General features: G+C 43.5%; 1 protein-coding gene across 2 annotated transcripts in view; it reads right to left on the bottom strand.

Moving 5' to 3' along the window:
* The window catches only part of RNF144A (ring finger protein 144A), a 38,978-nt gene extending 19,704 nt beyond the window's left edge, over positions 1-19,274 (bottom strand). The window contains exons 1-2 of one of the 2 annotated variants that reach the window (XM_069973068.1): positions 19,193-19,274; positions 3,945-4,090 (exon numbers count right to left, since the gene is read on the bottom strand). In XM_069973068.1, the coding sequence (XP_069829169.1) occupies positions 3,945-4,079 (135 nt within the window). In that variant the 5' untranslated portion in view covers positions 4,080-4,090; positions 19,193-19,274. Of the gene's footprint in view, positions 1-3,944; positions 4,091-17,756; positions 17,847-19,192 lie in introns of those variants that run through there. The other variant, XM_069973069.1, reaches the window with a different exon arrangement.
* Positions 19,275-20,258: the final 984 nt, after the last annotated feature.

Raw genomic sequence — 20,258 nt, 5'->3', positions numbered from 1 at the left:
CCACTGCTCTGGACAGTTCGTGACATGGACAGAGGTGGCAGCAGAGAGCACTGTGCCAGCCTGGAAAGAATACACCACTTCCTGCAGCTGATAAAGTACTGGAAAACTTGAGATTTCTAAATAGTAATTTACAAATCTGTATTTGGCACGAGTTGATTTAAAAAAAAAAAAAAAAGATGGAGTACCCCTTTAACGTCTATTCTATGAATACAATATTATCAGAAATGTTTCTCAAACTTTTTGGAAACTTTTTTTCATAATTTAAATCTCTTTTCTCTACTTCTTTACATAAGAGCTACATGTCATTTTCTACAAAGTTATCACTCCCTCTCAGAATAAATATATATATATATATATATATATATATATATATATATATATATATATATATATATGGCATGTACGGTTATCAGCACTCTACAGACGGTCGCACACTCATCTCCGCTGCAATGACTATGACGGATTATACGCCGCCACCTTGTTACACCAGTACAGCGGGGCTTGCATCATATGAATATGAAAAATCAAAGGGCAAAAATAACACAGGAGCTAGAAGTGAAGGATGAGCAATGATGCATGACAGGAGAAGGTGAGGGATGAATGTAAGAGGCAATAAGTAATATGTTATGGGTAAGACACCACAACAACATCAAATAACAATACAATTACAGCACAAGGGCCCTGGAGCTGGTGCAAAACTACAATTCCCATCATGCAAGGACAGCCAAAGCTTCGCTTTGGCTATCCTTGCATGATGGGAATTGTAGTTTTGCAACAGCTGGAGGGCCAAACGTTCCCTATCCCTGGTCTAGATGAACTAGATCCCCTGGAAACCCACAGAGAAATGCGTCACGCAAATGCAAGACGGCCGACTCCCTCCTTTAGGCAAGGTCTTTGGCAACCGCAGGCTTTCAAATAGAGTTGTTTTCTTCATCAGAGCAACAAGATTACAGAAACATTAAAGGGGTAGTTCACAAAAATCGTTTTTTCTTTCAAATCAACTGCTGCCAGAAAGTGCCAGAGATATGTATTTTACTTCTATTCAAAAATCTCCAGTCTTCCAGTACTTATCAGCTGCTGTATGTCCTGCAGGAAGTGGTGTATTCTCTCCATTTTGACACACTGCTCTCTGCTGCCACCTCTGGCCATGTCAGGAACTGTCCAGAGCTGCAGCAAATCCCCGTAGAAAACCTCTCCTGCTTTCCAGACTGAAAAGAATACATCCCTTCTTGCAGGACATACAGCAGCTGATAAGTAGTGGAAGACTTGAGATTTTTTTATTAGAAGTAAATTACAAATCTCTGTCACCACTTGATTTGAAAGGGAAAAAAATGTTGGACTACTCCTTTAAATCACATCTAAGAAACATCTGATGTACAGCGCAGCGCTTATTCCCAATGCTTGAAGAAGTAAGAAGCAAGAAACACGTCTGGCTGTATACAAGTACTACATACTGTACTACTACAAAGCAAGCAGGGTCAATAAAGCAGAATCTGTTATTTCTTAAATAGCACAATACGCTCAGAACAAAGGCGATCCATCCATATCACACAAGATTAGAGGGGTCCCTAAGGGAACGGAACAAAGCTGCAACAGTGCAACGCTTCACATACTGCAGCACAGACAGGTTTCTTTGATCTGTTCTTCCCTTTATCCAAAAAAACAAGCAAAAAACTGCATGAAAAAGGCAAGTGTGATTCTAGCCCAGGGGTAGGGAACCTTGGCTCTCCAGCTGCTGCAAAACTACAACTCCCATCATGCCTGGACAGCCAAAGCTAAAGCTTTGGCTGTTCTGGCATGATGGGAGTTGTAGTTTTGCAACAGCTGGAGAGCCAAAGTTCCCCATCCCTGCACTAGACTAAGGACAATTTCTTGAATTTCCTTATATAATTCCTATATAAGAATTTAAAACTTTGCAATATGTATATCATTGTAATTTCATCTTTTCCCCTGTCCCTATCCACTGATGCTTAAAGTGTAGCTGTCATTTAAATTTCATTTGCAGAAATAAATAGTACAAGTGATGTTAAGTAACTCTGTAATCGGTTTTATTACGCAAAAGAGTTTTCTTCTGCACTAAAAAAGCTCTTTTGCAGCCCCCCCCCCTCACTTATCTGTGCCCATTATGGTCTATGGAGAGGGGAGGGGTCGAGGAGGGCGAGGGAGCACGGAAAGGAGGCAAACAGCTTGTGTATAGCAGAGAGCACAACGCATCATCCTGCAATCTTATCTAAAGAAGTTCCCAGACCAGCACTGATCAGTTTGACCTGTGAATCCAGTGTTTTATCTGCTCAGACACACAGTCTCCAAACTGCACGGGCTGGCTCTGTCCTCTTCCTGCTCATTCATCCCCCTCGGCCCCTCCCCCTCCATAGGTTATAATGGACACAGCAGAACCCATATTCACTTTGCTGCTCTGTAATGAAGACAGCTTTGCCTGATAATGAACAGATAAGAAGTAAGGGGGGAGGATGGGAAAACAGCTTTTGAGTAAAATAGGAACTCTTTTGCTTAAAGGAGAAGTCCGGCAAAAATTTCTATTAAAGTATTGTATTGCCCCCCAAAAGTTATACAAATGACCAATATACACTTTATATGGGAAATGCTCATAAAGTGCTTTTCTCCCTGCACTTACTACTGCATCAAGGCTTCACTTCCTGGATAACATGGTGATGTCACTTCCTGAATAACATGGTGATGTCACTTCCTGGATAAAATGGTGATGTCACTTCCTGGATAACATGGTGATGTCACGACCCGACTCCCAGGGCTATGAGGGCTGTGGCTGCTGGAGAGGATGATGGCAGAGAGGACACTGAGGGACACAGGGCACTGGAGGGACACTGAGCATCCCTCTGCCATCATCCTCTCCAGCAGCCACAGCCCGCACAACTCTGGGAGTCGGGTTGTGACATCACTATTTTATCCAGGAAGTGACATCCCCATGTTATCCAGGAAGTGACATCACCATTTTATCCAGGAAGTGACATTACCATGTTATCCAGGAAGTGACATTACCATGTTATCCAGGAAGTGACATCACCATGTTATCCAGGAAGTGACATCACCATGTTATCCAGGAAGTGACATCACCATGTTATCCAGGAACTGACATCACCATGTTATCCAGGAAGTGACATCACCATGTTATCCAGGAAGTGACATCACCATGTTATTCAGGAACTGACATCACCATGTTATCCAGTAAGTGAAGCCTTGATGCAGTAGTAAGTGCAGGGAAAAAAGCAGTTTATAAGCATTTTCCATAATAAGTGTATATTGGTGATTTGTATAATTTTTGGGGGGCAATAAAATACGTTAATAACATTTTTCGCTGGACTTCTCCTTCAATAAAACTTATTACAGAGTTTTTTAAAATCACTTGTACTAAAAATAAAGTGAAAACAGTTACACTTTAGAGGACCACTATCATTTAATACAACATTCCTCCAAGTGATCGCCTACTTGATTTGTAAACCAATTTCCCAAAAATGATTAGCTCTAAAGTCTTGGCCACAAGGTGTCTCACTTCCCCACTTCCTGCTGTCCACTGGCTGTTGTTGGGTTCAGTGTGTCTCTAGTAACAGAGAGACCAGGACAGAACACAGGACTGTAACTCATTTCTACCTCAGTGCTAGAATGTTCTCTCTGCACACTCACATTCACTATGTCATTACACAGCAGCAAGAAGTAAGTGCTGCGAGCGGCCAGGACACCGGCTTGTGTGGAGAAGAACCAAGGAGCAGCAGTGGGAAAATAAGCTACAGTAGGTATATTAGAACAGTTTATTACTCCTGAATTTTAGGGTCATGTGATGTTATTTATAAATCCTGGAAAACCACTAAGAGCTGGATGTTATTCTACACCTTGGACTATGTAGATAAGCCATTGTTAAAATGAGTGCATTCACTATATAGAAATAATGCAAGGAAATCTAGGCATACCAGTGTACAGAAAATGCATTGGCATTGTGATATCGTGGTCATTTGTTCCACTGGATACTCTCCAAGGCAAAGTTTGCAGGAAACCAGTGGGTCTAAAGCCAAATCCCACGTAGGCCGGTATCTTGCTGTAGTCATGGCAGGTTAGTCTGAAGGCAAAAAAAGAGGAAAAAACATGTTTAATAGACATTTATATAAAAGGTATAAGTACAGATACACTCTACATATACTGTATACAATCTATAATGCTGCTGCCCTGGAATTCTATATTCTACAGTATGATACCAGCTATGTACATATACTAGTATCCCTGGTATATATGCTAGTATTATATCTGCTATGTGCATATACTAGTATCCCTGGTATATATGCTAGTATTATATCTGCTATGTACATATACTAGTATCCCTGGTATATCAGCTATGTACATATACTAGTATCCCTGGTATATCTGCTATGTACATATACTAGTATCCCTGGTATATCTGCTATGTACATATACTAGTATCCCTGGTATATATGCTAGTATTATATCTGCTATATGCATATACTAGTATCCCTGGTATATCAGCTATGTACATATACTAGTATCCCTGGTATATCAGCTATGTACATATAATAGTATCCCTGGTATTATATCAGCTATGTACATATACTAGTATCACTGGTATTATATATTCTAGTATTATATCAGCTATATGCATATACATGTATCCCTGGTATTATATATTCTACAGTATGATACCAGCTATGTACATATACTAGTATCCCTGGTATATATGCTAGTATTATATCTGCTATGTACATATACTAGTATCCCTGGTATATATAATAGTATTACATCAGCTATGTGCATGTACTAGTATACCTGGTATATATAATAGTATTATATCAGCTATGTACATATACTTGTATCCCTGGTATATATTATAGTATTATATCAGCTATATGCATGTACTAGTATCCCTGGTATATATAATAGTATTACATCAGCTATGTAAATATATATAATACTATCCCTGGTATTATATATTCTGCTATTATATCAGCTATGTACATATACTAGTATCCCTGGTATATCAGCTATGTACATATACTAGTATCCCTGGTATATCAGCTATGTGCATATACTAGTATCCCTGGTATATTATAGTATTATATCAGCTATGTACATATACTAGTATCCCTGGTATATAATAGTATTATATCAGCTATGTACATATACTAGTATCCCTGGTATTATATCAGCTATGTACATATACTAGTATCCCTGGTATATCAGCTATGTACATATACTAGTATCCCTGGTATATAATAGTATTATATCAGCTATGTACATATACTAGTATCCCTGGTATTATATCAGCTATGTACATATACTAGTATCCCTGGTATACCAGCTATGTACATATACTAGTATCCCTGGTATATAATAGTATTATATCAGCTATGTACATATACTAGTATCCCTGGTATATAATAGTATTATATCAGCTATGTACATATACTAGTATCCCTGGTATTATATCAGCTATGTACATATACTAGTATCCCTGGTATTATATCAGCTATGTACATATACTAGTATCCCTGGTATATAATAGTATTATATCAGCTATGTACATATACTAGTATCCCTGGTATATCAGCTATGTACATATACTAGTATCCCTGGTATATCAGCTATGTACATATACTAGTATCCCTGGTATATAATAGTATTATATCAGCTATGTACATATACTAGTATCCCTGGTATTATATCAGCTATGTACATATACTAGTATCCCTGGTATATCAGCTATGTACATATACTAGTATCCCTGGTATTATATCAGCTATGTACATATACTAGTATCCCTGGTATATAATAGTATTATATCAGCTATGTACATATACTAGTATCCCTGGTATATCAGCTATGTACATATACTAGTATCCCTGGTATATAATAGTATTATATCAGCTATGTACATATACTAGTATCCCTGGTATATCAGCTATGTACATATACTAGTATCCCTGGTATATCAGCTATGTACATATACTAGTATCCCTGGTATTATATCAGCTATGTACATATACTAGTATCCCTGGTATTATATCAGCTATGTACATATACTAGTATCCCTGGTATTATATCAGCTATGTACATATACTAGTATCCCTGGTATATCAGCTATGTACATATACTAGTATCCCTGGTATTATATCAGCTATGTACATATACTAGTATCCCTGGTATTATATCTGCTATGTACAGTACACATACTAGTACAACATTGCATTGATTCTAGAAACAAATACAGGGATAGCTTCAGTGCTCTTGAGAGGGGTCCTGAAGAAGACCCTCACCCCCATCTCGATGGTGTCCAACCCATTTAATACAATCGGCCATGCTTAGCAGTCATCATACACAGCCACCTATACACTGAACTCTATGAGGAGAGCAGCCATAGTGACTGAGAATCAGGGTCAGAGCGGTGGGATATATTATAAATCCGTAGGATGGAGATACACCTTGGCATGCATCTGAAGTCAGCTCAGTTTTCTATGTTCCTCACATCCCATAGGGATCAGCAGGGTCTCCTAGGGGAAGAGCTTCATGTCTCTGATGGAACATTATGTAACTTCCAGCGACAGCGGGGCGTGCGGTAACCTTACTATTATTCTCCTAGGTAGCAGAGGAATGGTTACTGACACCCACATTATAGGCAGGCAGCATGGCGGAGATTACAGGGTGACGGGAAAGCGGATACAGAGGCTGCCTGTAAGGGGAAACACTGGCTACAGCCCAGGCTCTATATCCCAATGTTACATAATGGATTTGTACATCTGGGAGAAGAAGGTTACACTGTATATTATGTAACACAGAGCACACACAAACACAGTATATACCATCCTTAACACACTAAACCATTGCAACAAGTCTATAGTTTAGTTTAGCACTGCATTCATTGTCTTACACTGTCTGGAGTGAAATCCTGTATTCTACTCCAGAGCTGCATTCATAATTCTACAAAATACAGCATAGACGTGTGTAGTCATTATATTATATAGTATGTGTCTGATTCCCACATCAGAATGCCCATTTAGCTCAGAGAGTCAGCATGATGCTCCATAGGGGTGGTAGTAAAGGGTGTGTGATAAGCAGGTGACAGTTCTATAGCAGGATTGTCAAATTCAGATACAAAGCGGGACAAAAATTTAAAAATTGGACACAATTGCATGCCCCACATAGTAGTCAGCCCTCCCAATAGTGCCCCATATAGTAGTCAGGCTCCCAATAGTGCCCCACATAGTAGTCAGCCCTCCCAATAGTGCCCCATATAGTAGTCAGGCTCCCAATAGTGCCCCACATAGTAGTCAGCCCTCCCAATAGTGCCCCATATAGTAGTCAGGCTCCCAATAGTGCCCCACATAGTAGTCAGCCCTCCCAATAGTGCCCCATATAGTCGTCAGCCCTCCCAATAGTGCCCAACATAGCAGTCAGGCTCCCAATAGTGCCCCACATAGCAGTCAGCCCTCCCAATATTGCCCCATATAGTGGTCAGGCTCCCAATAGTGCCCCACATAGTAGTCAGCCCTCCCAATAGTGCCCCACATAGCAGTCAGCCCTCCCAATAGTGCCCCATATAGTAGTCAGGCTCCCAATAGTGCCCCACATAGTAGTCAGCCCTCCCAATAGTGCCCCACATAGTAGTCAGCCTCCCAATAGTGCCCCACATAGCAGTCAGCCCTCCCAATAGTGCCCCACTTAGTAGTCAGCCCTCTCAATAGTGCCCCATATAGTAGTCAGCCTCCCAATAGTGCTCCTTATAGAAGTCAGCCCCCAATAGTGCCCTATATAGTAGTCAGCCTCCCAATAATGCCCCACATAGTAGTCAGCCCTCCCAATAGTGCCCCACATAGCAGTCAGCCCTCCTAATGGTGCTCCATATAGTAGTCAGCCCTCCCAATTGAGCCCCACATAGCAGTCAGCCCTCCTAATGGTGCTCCATATAGTAGCCAGCCCTCCCAATAGAGCCCCACATAGCAGTCAGCCCTCCCAATAGTGCCCCACATAGCAGTCAGCCTCCCAATAGTGCCCCACATAGCAGTCAGCCCTCCCAATAGTACTCCATATAGTAGTCACCCCCAATAGTGCCCCATATAGTCGTCAGCCGCCCAATACTGTTGCACATAGTAGCCAGCCATGCCAATATTTTTCCATATGGTAACCAACCCCCCAAATAGTGCCCTATATAGTAGCCAGCCCTCCCAATAGGGCTCCCTATAGTAGTTAGCCCTCCTAATATTGTCCCATATAGTAGTCAGCCGCCAGAAAAATCCCCATTAGTTAGTTACTGCCCCATTACTGCCCCCACTGGAAGTATGCGCTGGGACGCCGCTCACTTACTTCTAGGGTGCAAGCTTAAAACCGCCTGCGGCCTAAAAGATTATAATATAGGTGGTCTGAGTGGCAATCCGTACCAACTCGGCGGGCCAAAAATAATGGCATTGTGGGCCATAGAACATGCCTGTTCTATGAAAACAAAATGGATCACATACTACATGGTCGCCCATTGGTTATAGTGCTCTCTGGGGAGGCCTAAAGCATCTTCTAGGGCTGGTCTATAATATATTAAGAGGAGATTTGGATGTGATACATGTACAACACTATCAAGCTCACAGCAACCTGTAACATATACTCCAGAGCTGCACTCATAATTCTTCAACACATAGAACTGGAATTTCCCAGCATTCTCTGAGGTGTTTCCACAGAGACAGAGTTGCAAATATATTTTCTATACCAATCATCATCATTGAATACAGAAGTAGCGTGTGTTCTCTATTTATTCCAGGGAACATGTTATCCCCATTCTCATGACCGAAAAGTTAGAATATTACTGATCATTAAGTTATCTCCTATTAATTACTTCGGATTATAAAGGAGTACTCCAGCGAAAATCTTTTTCTTTCAACGCAACAGGTTTTAGAAAGTTATATAGATTAGTAATGTACTTCTATTTAATAATCTCAAGTCTTCCAATGCTTATTAGCTGCTGTATGTCCTGCAGGAAGTGGTGTATACTTTCCAGTTTGATACAGTGCTCTCTGCTGCCCCCTCTGTCCATGTCAAGAACTGTCCTGAGCAGGAGAGGTTTTCTATAGGGATTTGCTATTGCTCTGGACAGTTCCTAACATGGACAGAGGTGGCAGCAGAGAGCACTGTGTCAGCCTGGAAAGAATACATTACTTCCTGCAGGACATACAGAAGCTGATAAATATAGGAAGCCATAAGATTTTTAAATAGAATTAAATTATGATTCTATATAACATTGTGAAACCAGTTGATTTGAAAGAAAAAGGATTTGAGTACCCCTTTAAGATAATAAGATAACCCCTTATATCTCACAGAAACTGTATTGTACTTCAGAGCTGCACTCATAATTCTGTAAGATAGAGAACTGCTATTTCCCTTTCTTCGCTCAGTATTTACACATATACTTTACATTCCATTCATCAGAAACCCTTCCTGTATAACTGACGATCATTGTCTATAGAAATCACTCATACACAGCACAGAACATCTCGGTTGGAGTCCGTGGTTATTGTATCTGTGTCCTTCATTGATTCTACTGCTTTCTCTGTTTTGACACACGTCCTTGTTATTCAAAAAATCGCAAGGCTTTTCTTTTATAAAGCTCTGACCTTGAGGTTCTATGTAAGGTACATGAGAACAACGGCCATGACTTGGGTTTGCTCACATTGTCCATCTACAATAAAGCACTCACACAATCCAGCTGTTCTATGGGGTATTACCATGAACATTTAAAGGGACTGTCCTCTATACTTTAAACCTTTTATGTAACACATTTACCCAGAACCCCCTCTTCCAGCCAGAGTGTAGTGGCCGTCATTCTAAAAGGGGTTCTTCACCCCAAAATTTTTTATTTCAAATCAACGGTTGCCAGAAAGTGCCAGAGATTTGTAATTTACTTCTATTAAAAAATCTCAAGTCTTCCAGTACTTAACAGCTGCTGTATGTCCTGCAGGAAGTGGTGTATTCTTTCCAGTCTGACACAGTGCTCTCTGCTGCCACCTCTGTCCATGAGAGGAACCGTCCAGTGCAGTAGCAAATCCCCATAGAAAACCTCTTCTGCTGTTCAGACTGGAAAGACTACACCACTTCCTGCAGGACATACAGCAGCTGATAAGTACTAGCCTTGAGATTTTATAACAGAAGTAAATTACAAATCTCTGGCACTTTTTGACACCAGTTGATTTGAAAGAATTTATTTATTTTTTTGCTGAACAAACCCTTTAAGTACCCAATACATGCATACCAAGTGATTTTATGTATTGCATCATGGATGGTTACCAGCAAGTAAAGGTGATTCTCAGACCCTACCCTTAGAATACTCCATCAATGAGCAATTGGTGGGGGTCCCTATTCCTATATTCCCCATTGATCATAAGAATAAACTCATGTATGGACCAATCAGGAAGTGAGAATCACAGAGCTGTGAAGGAGGAAAGTGACAAAAACTTTTCTATACCGCAGGGTGAATGGCTAAGTATAATTGCAGGCACATTATAGCAGCAGTGTGTATAGCTGAGTGTAAGTGCAGGCACATTATAGCAGCAGTGTGTATAGCTGAGTGTAAGTGCAGGCACATTATAGCAGCAGTGTGTATAGCTGAGTGTAAGTGCAGGCACATTATAGCAGCAGTGTGTATAGCTGAGTGTAAGTGCAGGTACATTATAGCAGCAGTGTGTATAGCTGAGTGTAAGTGCATGCACATTATAGCAGCAGTGTGTATAGCTGAGTGTAAGTGCAGGCACATTATAGCAGCAGTGTGTACAGCTGAGTGTAAGTGCAGGCACATTATAGCAGCAGTGTGTACAGCTGAGTGTAAGTGCAGGCACATTATAGCAGCAGTGTGTATAGCTGAGTGTAAGTGCAGGCACATTATAGCAGCAGTGTGCATAGCTGAGTGTAAGTGCAGGCACATTATAGCAGGAATGAAGAGGATGGGAAACACAAGGGCTGACAGAGACTGCAAGGAGCATGAAGTATTGAGCAGGACAGATGTGGGCACAGTTTAGCAGCACTCTCTGTCTGGGGAGAGATGGGTTACAGCTATGAAGCGATTACCTCCACAGTCCTGTCCCCTGATGTAATCCCCAGCCCGAAGTGGATCTGCTATGATTTGGAAGGTGAGGGAGACTTCCTGGGTCAGAGTACAGGGCTGTAGACCCCGCTATGCAGACCATGCCCCTCCCCACTCCCCCTCCCACCCAGTACAGGGAGCTCTTACACCAAAGCAATGCTCTTAAAGGACAAGTAATTGAAGCACATTACAAAGTTATATAACTCTGTAATGTGCGTCAATCACCTATCTGCCTCCCTTCCCTGTCTTTCCCCCCTCCACCCCCCACCAGGAAGTGTCCTGACTCACACAGACCTAATTACTAATTACTCCAGCTGTTTCAAAACTACAATTCCCATCATGCCTGGACATTGTAGTTTTGGAACGGCTGGAGGGCCTGACTTTGACATCCCTGTATCTAGAACCAGAACCTCTCCTGTCCTCAGTGGGTGCAGATTTTGCAGCTCAGTTCCATTGAAGTGAATGGAGCTTAACTGTAATACCACACACAACCAGAGGACAGGGTGTCACTGTTTTTGAAAGAAAGTATCAGTGTTTTTTGTTATCCTGCATAACCCAGGAAGTTATATTGATTTGTAATTTACTTCTATTTAAAAATCTCTAGTCCAATACTTCCAGTATTTTACAGCTGCTGTATGCCCTGCAGAAAGTGGTTTGTTCTTCCCAGTCTGACACAGTGCTCTCTGCTGCCACCTCTGTCCATGTCAGGAACTGTCCAGAGCAGTAGCAAATCCCCATAGAAAACCTCTCCTGCTCTGGACAGTACTGACACGGACAGAGGTGGCAGCAGAGAGCACTGTGTCAGACTGGAAACAATACACCACTTCCTGCAGGGCATACAGCAGCTGATAAGTACTGGAAGACTTGATATTTTTTAATAGAAGTAGTTTACAAATCTATATAACTGTCTGAAATCAGTTGATTTGAAAGAAAAAGATGTTCACCGGTGTACCCCTTTAAGGGGAATATACTATGAAGATCACCATTCAGTACGGCAGCATCTATGGCTACACTCCAGGCGGCTGCCATGGAAAGGTTTATTTAAGTTGCATTTCTCTTATCCGGGGTCAGCGGAGGGGATGCTGCCAGCTACTTAAGCTACATCAAATATTCCTGAGCGTTCGGAGGGAAATAATTACACAATGTATCACAGCCCGGCGCTGATCTCTATAGAGCAAACACGTGAATATGCCGCTCTAGGCTCCCAAGCTATATAATCTGATCAATGCCTTATAGTCCAGAAATCCTGCACCACCTCCCAGACTGGTTCCCCATTCCCTTAGGGGGCAGCACAGATCTGGTCAGACAAGAAGTCGTCATTCTACAAACCAACTCAGCCTGACGATCAGCAACAGAGCGAGATGGGTGACATTCAATATGGCAGCTACTATAGCTGGGGGCACACCTGGGGGGTATTATCCATTGTGCTCTATCGACAATGGAAGAAATGGCGTCAGCTGATCTGTTATATAAAATCCATGCATGTGTATGCTGGAGTCGAATGAACATGCATGGGGAAAAGGGAAAAAGCTGAGCAGGTGGTGGCTTATCTCCTTGAGAACAGAGAGATCAGGAAGTTGAGATGTTCAGAGAGGGGTCAGGCGTGATGGGTTATAGCCACCCGACCCTTTTGTTCTGGATGGGAGGAGCTACCACTAGAGCAGCCTGACTAGTGCATGGCAAACTTAAAGGGGTACTTTGAAGATTTTATTTTATTTTTTATTTAAGATCAACTGGTGTCAGAAAGTTATGTAAATATATAATTTACTTCTATCTCCAGTCTTCCAATACTTATCAACTGCTGTAGGAAGTGGTGTATTCTTTCCAGTCTGACGCAGTGCTCTGTCCAGAGCAGCAGCAAGTCCCTACAGAAAACCTCTCTGCTCTGGACAGAGGTGGCAGCAGAGAGCACTGTGTCAGACTGGGAAGAATACACCACTTCCTGCAGGACATACAGCAGCTGATAAGTACTGGAAGACTTGAGAATTTTAAATAGAGGTAAATTACAAATCTATACAACTTTCTGAAACCAGTTGATTTGAAAGAAAATATTTTTTTTGTCAGAGTACCCCTTTAAGTTGAGACAGTTAGTATTCCTTTGAAGAGTATTATGTGATATGAAATCCAGTGAACCATAAACCTGTGTCACCCGGATACAGGAGATACAGGTTTATGGTTCATTACCTCCTGCAATTCTCTCCTAGAAACAAGCGGCCATTGTTGTGTACCACCCTACTGTCTACAGCAGGATTATCTGTAGGGATCTCTATTCATTCTGCACAGGACAGGCCCCTTCCCCACCACAATGAAGGTTTGTAATCTGCTCATGAATCTCGCCCTACACATCTCTCCCCCTGCTGCAGGTGACTGACAGACGCCATGTAATCGATAGCTATTCACATCCACATAGCTTCAGTCCACCTCCACAAGAGCGATCAATACGGAATCTATAACTCCTGATATGATGATGTTGTTACTGATAGCTCATTATCGGTTATACATATTGTGACTGTACATCATCATGTTCTATATAAAGACAACCACAGGCGGTAACGGGTGGCCTCCACATACAACGACAGGGCCATACCCATCTCCCACAACAACATTTAGGGTGCGTTCACACCTACAGGATCCGCAGCAGATTTGATGGTGCAGATTTGATGCTGTGTTCAGTTATTTAAATGAAATCTGCTGCAGATCCGGTAAGTGTGAACGTACCCTAAAGGGGTACACCGGAACTCAACTGCTGTCAGAAAGTTATGCAGATTTTTAAATTGCTTCTAGCTAACAAATCTCAATCCTTTTAGTACTTATCAGCTGCTGTATGTCCTGCAGGAAGTGGTGTATTCTCTCCAGTCTGACACAGTGCTCTCTGCTGCCATCGCTGTCCATGTCAGGAACTGTCCAGAGTAGCAGTAAATCCCTATAGAAAACCTCTCCCGCTCTGGGCAATTCCTGACATAGACAGAGGTGTCAGACTGAAAAAAATACAACACTCCATGCAGGGCTTACAGCAGCTGATAAGTACTGGAAGACTTGATTTTTTTCAATAGAAGTAAATTACAAATCTGTATAACTTTCTGACATCAGTTGATTAAAAAAAAAATTCTCTTTAGTACCCCTTTAAGGAACATTCATATTGAGTATTTTTACTCCAGAATCTAAATAAAAATAATGCATGAAATATTTTTTCAATGGAATCTGCCCGATTCTGAAATCATGTATAATCAATGTAGCACTGAAAGGGAACACTTTGATTTTTCCCATGGAAAGGTCAACTGTGTGAACATAACCATGTGTGACTGTTCTGGACAGCCCCTCATAGGGTAACCTTTGTATGATTGTCAGAACTGCAGACATAGGCAGATGCATTATAGGGGGATAAAATTATGGGGACAAAAAAAAAATAAAAAAATCTTTCAAATCAACTGGTGCCAGATATTTGTGATTCACTTCTATTAAAAAAACCTCTAGTCTTCCAGTACTTATCAGCTGCTGTATGCCCTACAGGAAGTAGTGTATTCTCTCCAGTCTGACACAGTGCTCTCTGCTGCCACCTCTGTCCATGTCAAGAACTGTCCAGAGCAGTGGCAAATCCCCTAGAAAACCTCAGAATACGCCACTTCCTGCAGAACACGCAGCAGATGATAAGTATTGGAAGACTGGAGTTTTTTTTTACTATACGTAAATTACAAATCTCTGGCACTTTATGGCACCGTTAGAAAGATTTTTTTTTTTTTTAATGATAAACAAACCCTTTAAGTCAATAGGGTCAGATAACTGCATTGTTCTACAATGCAAACAGCAAGGCCCTAAAAGTCCAGATGACCCTATATTTGCCTACTGATCCGGCAGATGGCTGGGGGCACAGTGTGCAGGAATGTGTTAGGGCACACACAGAACAATGTACACTGGGCAGCTGTGTGTCAGGCCTGGCATGTCAGCCCCCCTCCCTCCGCTAACACAAAACCACTAATTGTGCGGAGACAATGAGACTGGAGCGCTCCCATTTGTTATTAAACACAGGAGAAGATAGTAAAGCTGCGGCCCTACACACCGGGATATAGCAGCTACATGCCAATGGCAGCACAGGCCCATAGGACAACAGCTGCTGGAGCTGGAAGGTTGGCCTCGTGCTCCTCAGAGTCCGGCTAATTGAAGGGTCTCCGCTGCCGGGAGCCCACAAGGTGGTATTCGTGGGGGTGACCACACTGAAAATGACTATTTTCCCTTCGTTGACAAATTAAAGGGTTTTTCCTATAAAAGACTTCTATGCAGTAAATGTCAGGATGAAGTTATAAATCAGACGGTTGCTGACACCATGTACGTGTGTACTCTCCATTACACAGGGTGATATGTAAGAAGCCAGAGTCCCCTGAATGTGGTGGTGGGGGTCCACCTCACCCCAACCCGCGTAGTATGTTCTAACAACAAAAGGCTCTCCAGAGTAGTAACTTTTTAAGGGCTTCCCATGACTCTATAAGTGTTATATACTGTGACTTTAAGGGTCCTATTCCATGGGCCGATGGGGGCCTGATCAACGATGTAAACGAGCGCCGATCTGCTAGATCGGCGGTCGTTTACTGGTCCTATTCCACGGCCCGACAATCGTTTAGCGAGGGCTGCAGGGACATTGTTACCGATGTCCTTGCAGCCCTTGTTTTATACATTACCTGTCCAGGCGAAGGTCTTCTCCTCCTCCCGGTCTCGCACCGCAGAAGCTTCGGAGCGGCCTGTCTGAACTGACAGACTGCTCAGCCAATCACTGGCCACGGCGGTCCAGGCAAGTGATTGGCTGAGCTCTCTGTCAGCTCACAGTTGATGCTGCAGCGCGGGAACGGGAAGAGGAGAAGACCTGCAGCTTGGACAAGTAATGTATGATATTTGTGAAATCGGCGGTCGCCCGCCGCACCCGCTATTCCACATAGCAATGCGCGGGTGGCGAACGATGATTTTAGGTTTGAACCTAAATGAACGATCAGCCGATAACACGATCATTGGGCGATCGTTCTCTCTATTCCATGGAGCGATAATCGGCCAAATCGGGCCAATTATCGCTCCGAGGAATAGGCCCCTAAGGGCCCTATTCCACCGGACAATTATCATTCGCATAATCGTTAACGATTAACAATCTCATACGACCGCTATTGCGAAAGACCTGAAAACGTTCACTCATTTCCATGGAACGATAATCGTTACTTATGATCGTATTTGTGATCGTTTTTTCTTCGCTTAAATAGATAGATAAATAGATAGATAAAAAAGATCTATCTAAAATCTAACTATACAAAGATATAAACTATTCACATAACAACAACAATAATAATAATAATAATAATAATAATTCTACATAACAATAATAATACATCCAGCAACCATAAATAACAGCAATATTTACAATTTATAAACAATATGATACAATTTGGAGGTTTCTTACAGATGTGACACCAGGTGGTAAATACCATCTACCATAGGGGAAGACTCCAAGACGTGGGAATTTTATTACAAAGCTTTTATTTGTCCAGATTAAAAAACAAAGGTGCAAACACACAGACCTGGTGCAAAACAGGTTCCCGACGTGTCTGTCTGTTTGCACCTTTGTTTTTAATCCGAACAAATAAAAGCTATGTGTTAAAGTTCCCACGTCTTGGAGTGGCGGAGTCCTAGAGCCTGGCCGGCACCGGACACCCCTGCACCCTCCCCAAATCTGAGCTGCTACAATCTACATGTACCAAGCTGAATGGCTACTTCTTATATCTGTATAGATGATAAATAATAACAATGTCAGTGATGTCATCCTGTCTGTCTATAGAACCCACCACCACCACTATGCCCATTCTGCTTATGGGGAATCCTCATTCACAGCCCATGGGATGCCACACGCACATGGCACAGTGACGCCACCCCTCATCAGCCCAAAGGCTTCCATGTCAGCTACGTTTTCTTATCAAATTTAAAAGATTTACAAACTGTACATATGAGTATTATATATGATATATGGGGATATATATTATATAAGATGTGTCTATAGGCATCTGTTACATTCTATTATCCATCTAATGCATCTATGTATATATGTACTGTATTAGAGATTTCTCCAGCTGTTTCCTATATTCAGCCCTCTGTGACCCTAATCTAACCCAGCCTCCTCCCCCTCTAAGCAGTGCTCCCTATCCCTATAAGCAGTGCCCCTCTATCCCTATAAGCAGTGCTCCCCATCCCTCTAAGCAGTGCTCCCCATCCCTCTAAGCAGTGCCCCCCATCCCTCTAAGCAGTGCCCCCCATCCCTCTAAGCAGTGCTCCCCATCCCTCTAAGCAGTGCTCCCCATCCCTATAAGCAGTGCCCCTCTATCCCTATAAGCAGTGCTCCCCATCCCTCTAAGCAGTGCTCCCCTATCCCTCTAAGCAGTGCCCCCCACCCCTCTAAGCAGTGCTCCCCTATCCCTCTAAGCAGTGCCCCCCTATCCCTCTAAGCAGTGCTCCCCATCCCTCTAAGCAGTGCCCCCATCCCTCTAAGCAGTGCCCCCCATCCCTCTAAGCAGTGCTCCCCATCCCTCTAAGCAGTGCCCCCCTATCCCTCTAAGCAGTGCCCCCCTATCCCTCTAAGCAGTGCCCCCATCCCACCACGATGCACACACACAGCTGTAGAGTATCTCACCCCACTTCCAGCTTCCCAGACTGTTTCCCCTGGTGACAGCAGCACTGGGCACTGTTGGAGAGGTCCTCCTGTATAGCAGCAGTACTGGGCACTGTTGGAGGAATCCTCCTGTATAGTAGCAGCAGCACTGGGCACTGTTGGAGAGGTCCTCCTGTATAGTAGCAGCAGCACTGGGCACTGTTGGAGGAATCCTCCTGTATAGCAGCAGCACTGGGCACTGTTGGAGGAATCCTCCTGTATAGTAGCAGCAGCACTGGGCACTGTTGGAGGAATCCTCCTGTATAGCAGCAGCACTGGGCACTGTTGGAGGAATCCTCCTGTATAGCAGCAGCACTGGGCACTGTTGGAGAGGTCCTCCTGTATAGCAGCAGCACTGGGCACTGTTGGAGGAATCCTCCTGTATAGCAGCAGCACTGGGCACTGTTGGAGGAATCCTCCTGTATAGCAGCAGCAGCACTGGGCACTGTTGGAGAGGTCCTCCTGTATAGTAGCAGCAGCACTGGGCACTGTTGGAGAAATCCTCCTGTATAGCAGCAGCAGCACTGGGCACTGTTGGAGGAATCCTCCTGTATAGCAGCAGTACTGGGCACTGTTGGAGGAATCCTCCTGTATAGCAGCAGTACTGGGCACTGTTGGAGAGGTCCTCCTGTATAGTAGCAGCACTGGGCACTGTTGGAGAGGTCCTCCTGTATAGTAGCAGCAGCACTGGGCACTGTTGGAGGAATCCTCCTGTATAGCAGCAGCACTGGGCACTGTTGGAGGAATCCTCCTGTATAGCAGCAGTACTGGGCACTGTTGGAGGAATCCTCCTGTATAGCAGCAGCAGCACTGGGCACTGTTGGAGGAATCCTCCTGTATAGCAGCAGTACTGGGCACTGTTGGAGGAATCCTCCTGTATAGCAGCAGCAGCACTGGGCACTGTTGGAGGAATCCTCCTGTATAGCAGCAGCAGCACTGGGCACTGTTGGAGGAATCCTCCTGTATAGCAGCAGCAGTACTGGGCACTGTTGGAGGAATCCTCCTGTATAGCAGCAGCACTGGGCACTGTTGGAGGAATCCTCCTGTATAGCAGCAGTACTGGGCACTCTCCTCCCTCTTCCTCCTCATCTGGTGACCAGCTTCAGGAGGAGGGGAGAGAGTACAGTGCCTGGCAGTCTCTAAACCAGGGGAGGGGGCTGCATTATCTGCCTGGAATCCCTGCACACTGGGGGACTTGCTCCCCTCACCCTGCAATGCATCTCCCTACAACACACAGAAACAGCATGCAAAACAAAGAGCACATAAGCTGCAGGCAGGCAAAGGCTTCGAGGGATTATTGCAAGAAGAAGGCAAGGCAGAGGACAAAGAGGAGCAGCCATGCATGCAACCTACAGAAACGCAAGAGAAACGCTTCTGCCCCCGGTCACAGATCACATATAGAAGGTTTATATACTTACTGGCAGGCATAGAGCTGCAGCCTCTGCACAGCAAGCCTGGGAGCCTGATGCGGTCTGGGAGGCGCGCATGCGCAGTGCAGGCTGCTGGGCTAATGTGCTTGATGCTAAGCTGCAAGGAGTCTGGAGGCTGGAGGAGGCTGAGACTAGAAGAGACTGACTGGCAGGGGGTGTTCCACTGAGTCACACAGCAGGATGCCTGGATGAGCTGCTGTCCCTGGCATGGGATTGGAAGCTGTCAGCTAAACTAGACAGAATGCACTGAAATAGAAAAATGTCCCTAAATGCAAAAAAATTGCAATGCATTATTTAACCCCTTTCACTCCATTACTGTAGATTGCATAATATAATATATTACATTTAGATTTCCTAAAGAATATAAATAGCCAATCCCTAATATTTGCTTAGACTCTGGCGGAATATAAAAAGAGAAAGACCTCCAGGGCTGCCAAGGCGACAGGCAGGGCGCCAAGCCAGCGGTCAGTCCTGCAGGGATGGCATCCAGAGGCGCTTGGCTGCGATTGTCAGGTCACTCCCTGGTGCTAGCGAAGGAAACTAGGAAAGAGACAGAGTTTTTAATGTTTTATACATTGGAGGGCCCTGGGCCTCTCATTAGAAAGATATAGAGGAGATTGGGCGCTAGGCTATATAGATGCTGGACTTAAAGGGGTAGTTCAGCCCCACAAAAAAAAATATATATTTTAAATTAAATGGTGACAGAAAGGGCCAAAGATTTGTAATTTACTTCTATTAAAAAATCTCAAGTCTTCCAGTACATATCAGCTGCTGTATGTCCTGCAGGAAGTGGTGTATTCTTTCCAGTCTGACACAGTGCTCTCTGCTGCCACCTCTGTCCATGTCAGGAACTGTCCAGAGCAGCAGCAAATTCCTATAGAAAACCTCTCCTGCTCTCCAGACTGGAGAGAATACAAAACTTCCTGCAATACATACGGCAGATGATAAATACTGGAAGACTTGAGATTTTTTTAATAGAAGCTACCGGATGTCCTGCAGGAAGTAGTGTATTCTCTCCAGTCTTGTCTAGTAGTAGAGGTTTTCTATGGGCATT

This window comes from Dendropsophus ebraccatus, chromosome 6, assembly GCF_027789765.1.
Source record: "Dendropsophus ebraccatus isolate aDenEbr1 chromosome 6, aDenEbr1.pat, whole genome shotgun sequence".
Taxonomy (NCBI): Eukaryota; Metazoa; Chordata; class Amphibia; order Anura; family Hylidae; genus Dendropsophus; species Dendropsophus ebraccatus.
This window is presented reverse-complemented; position numbering and strand designations above follow the sequence as displayed.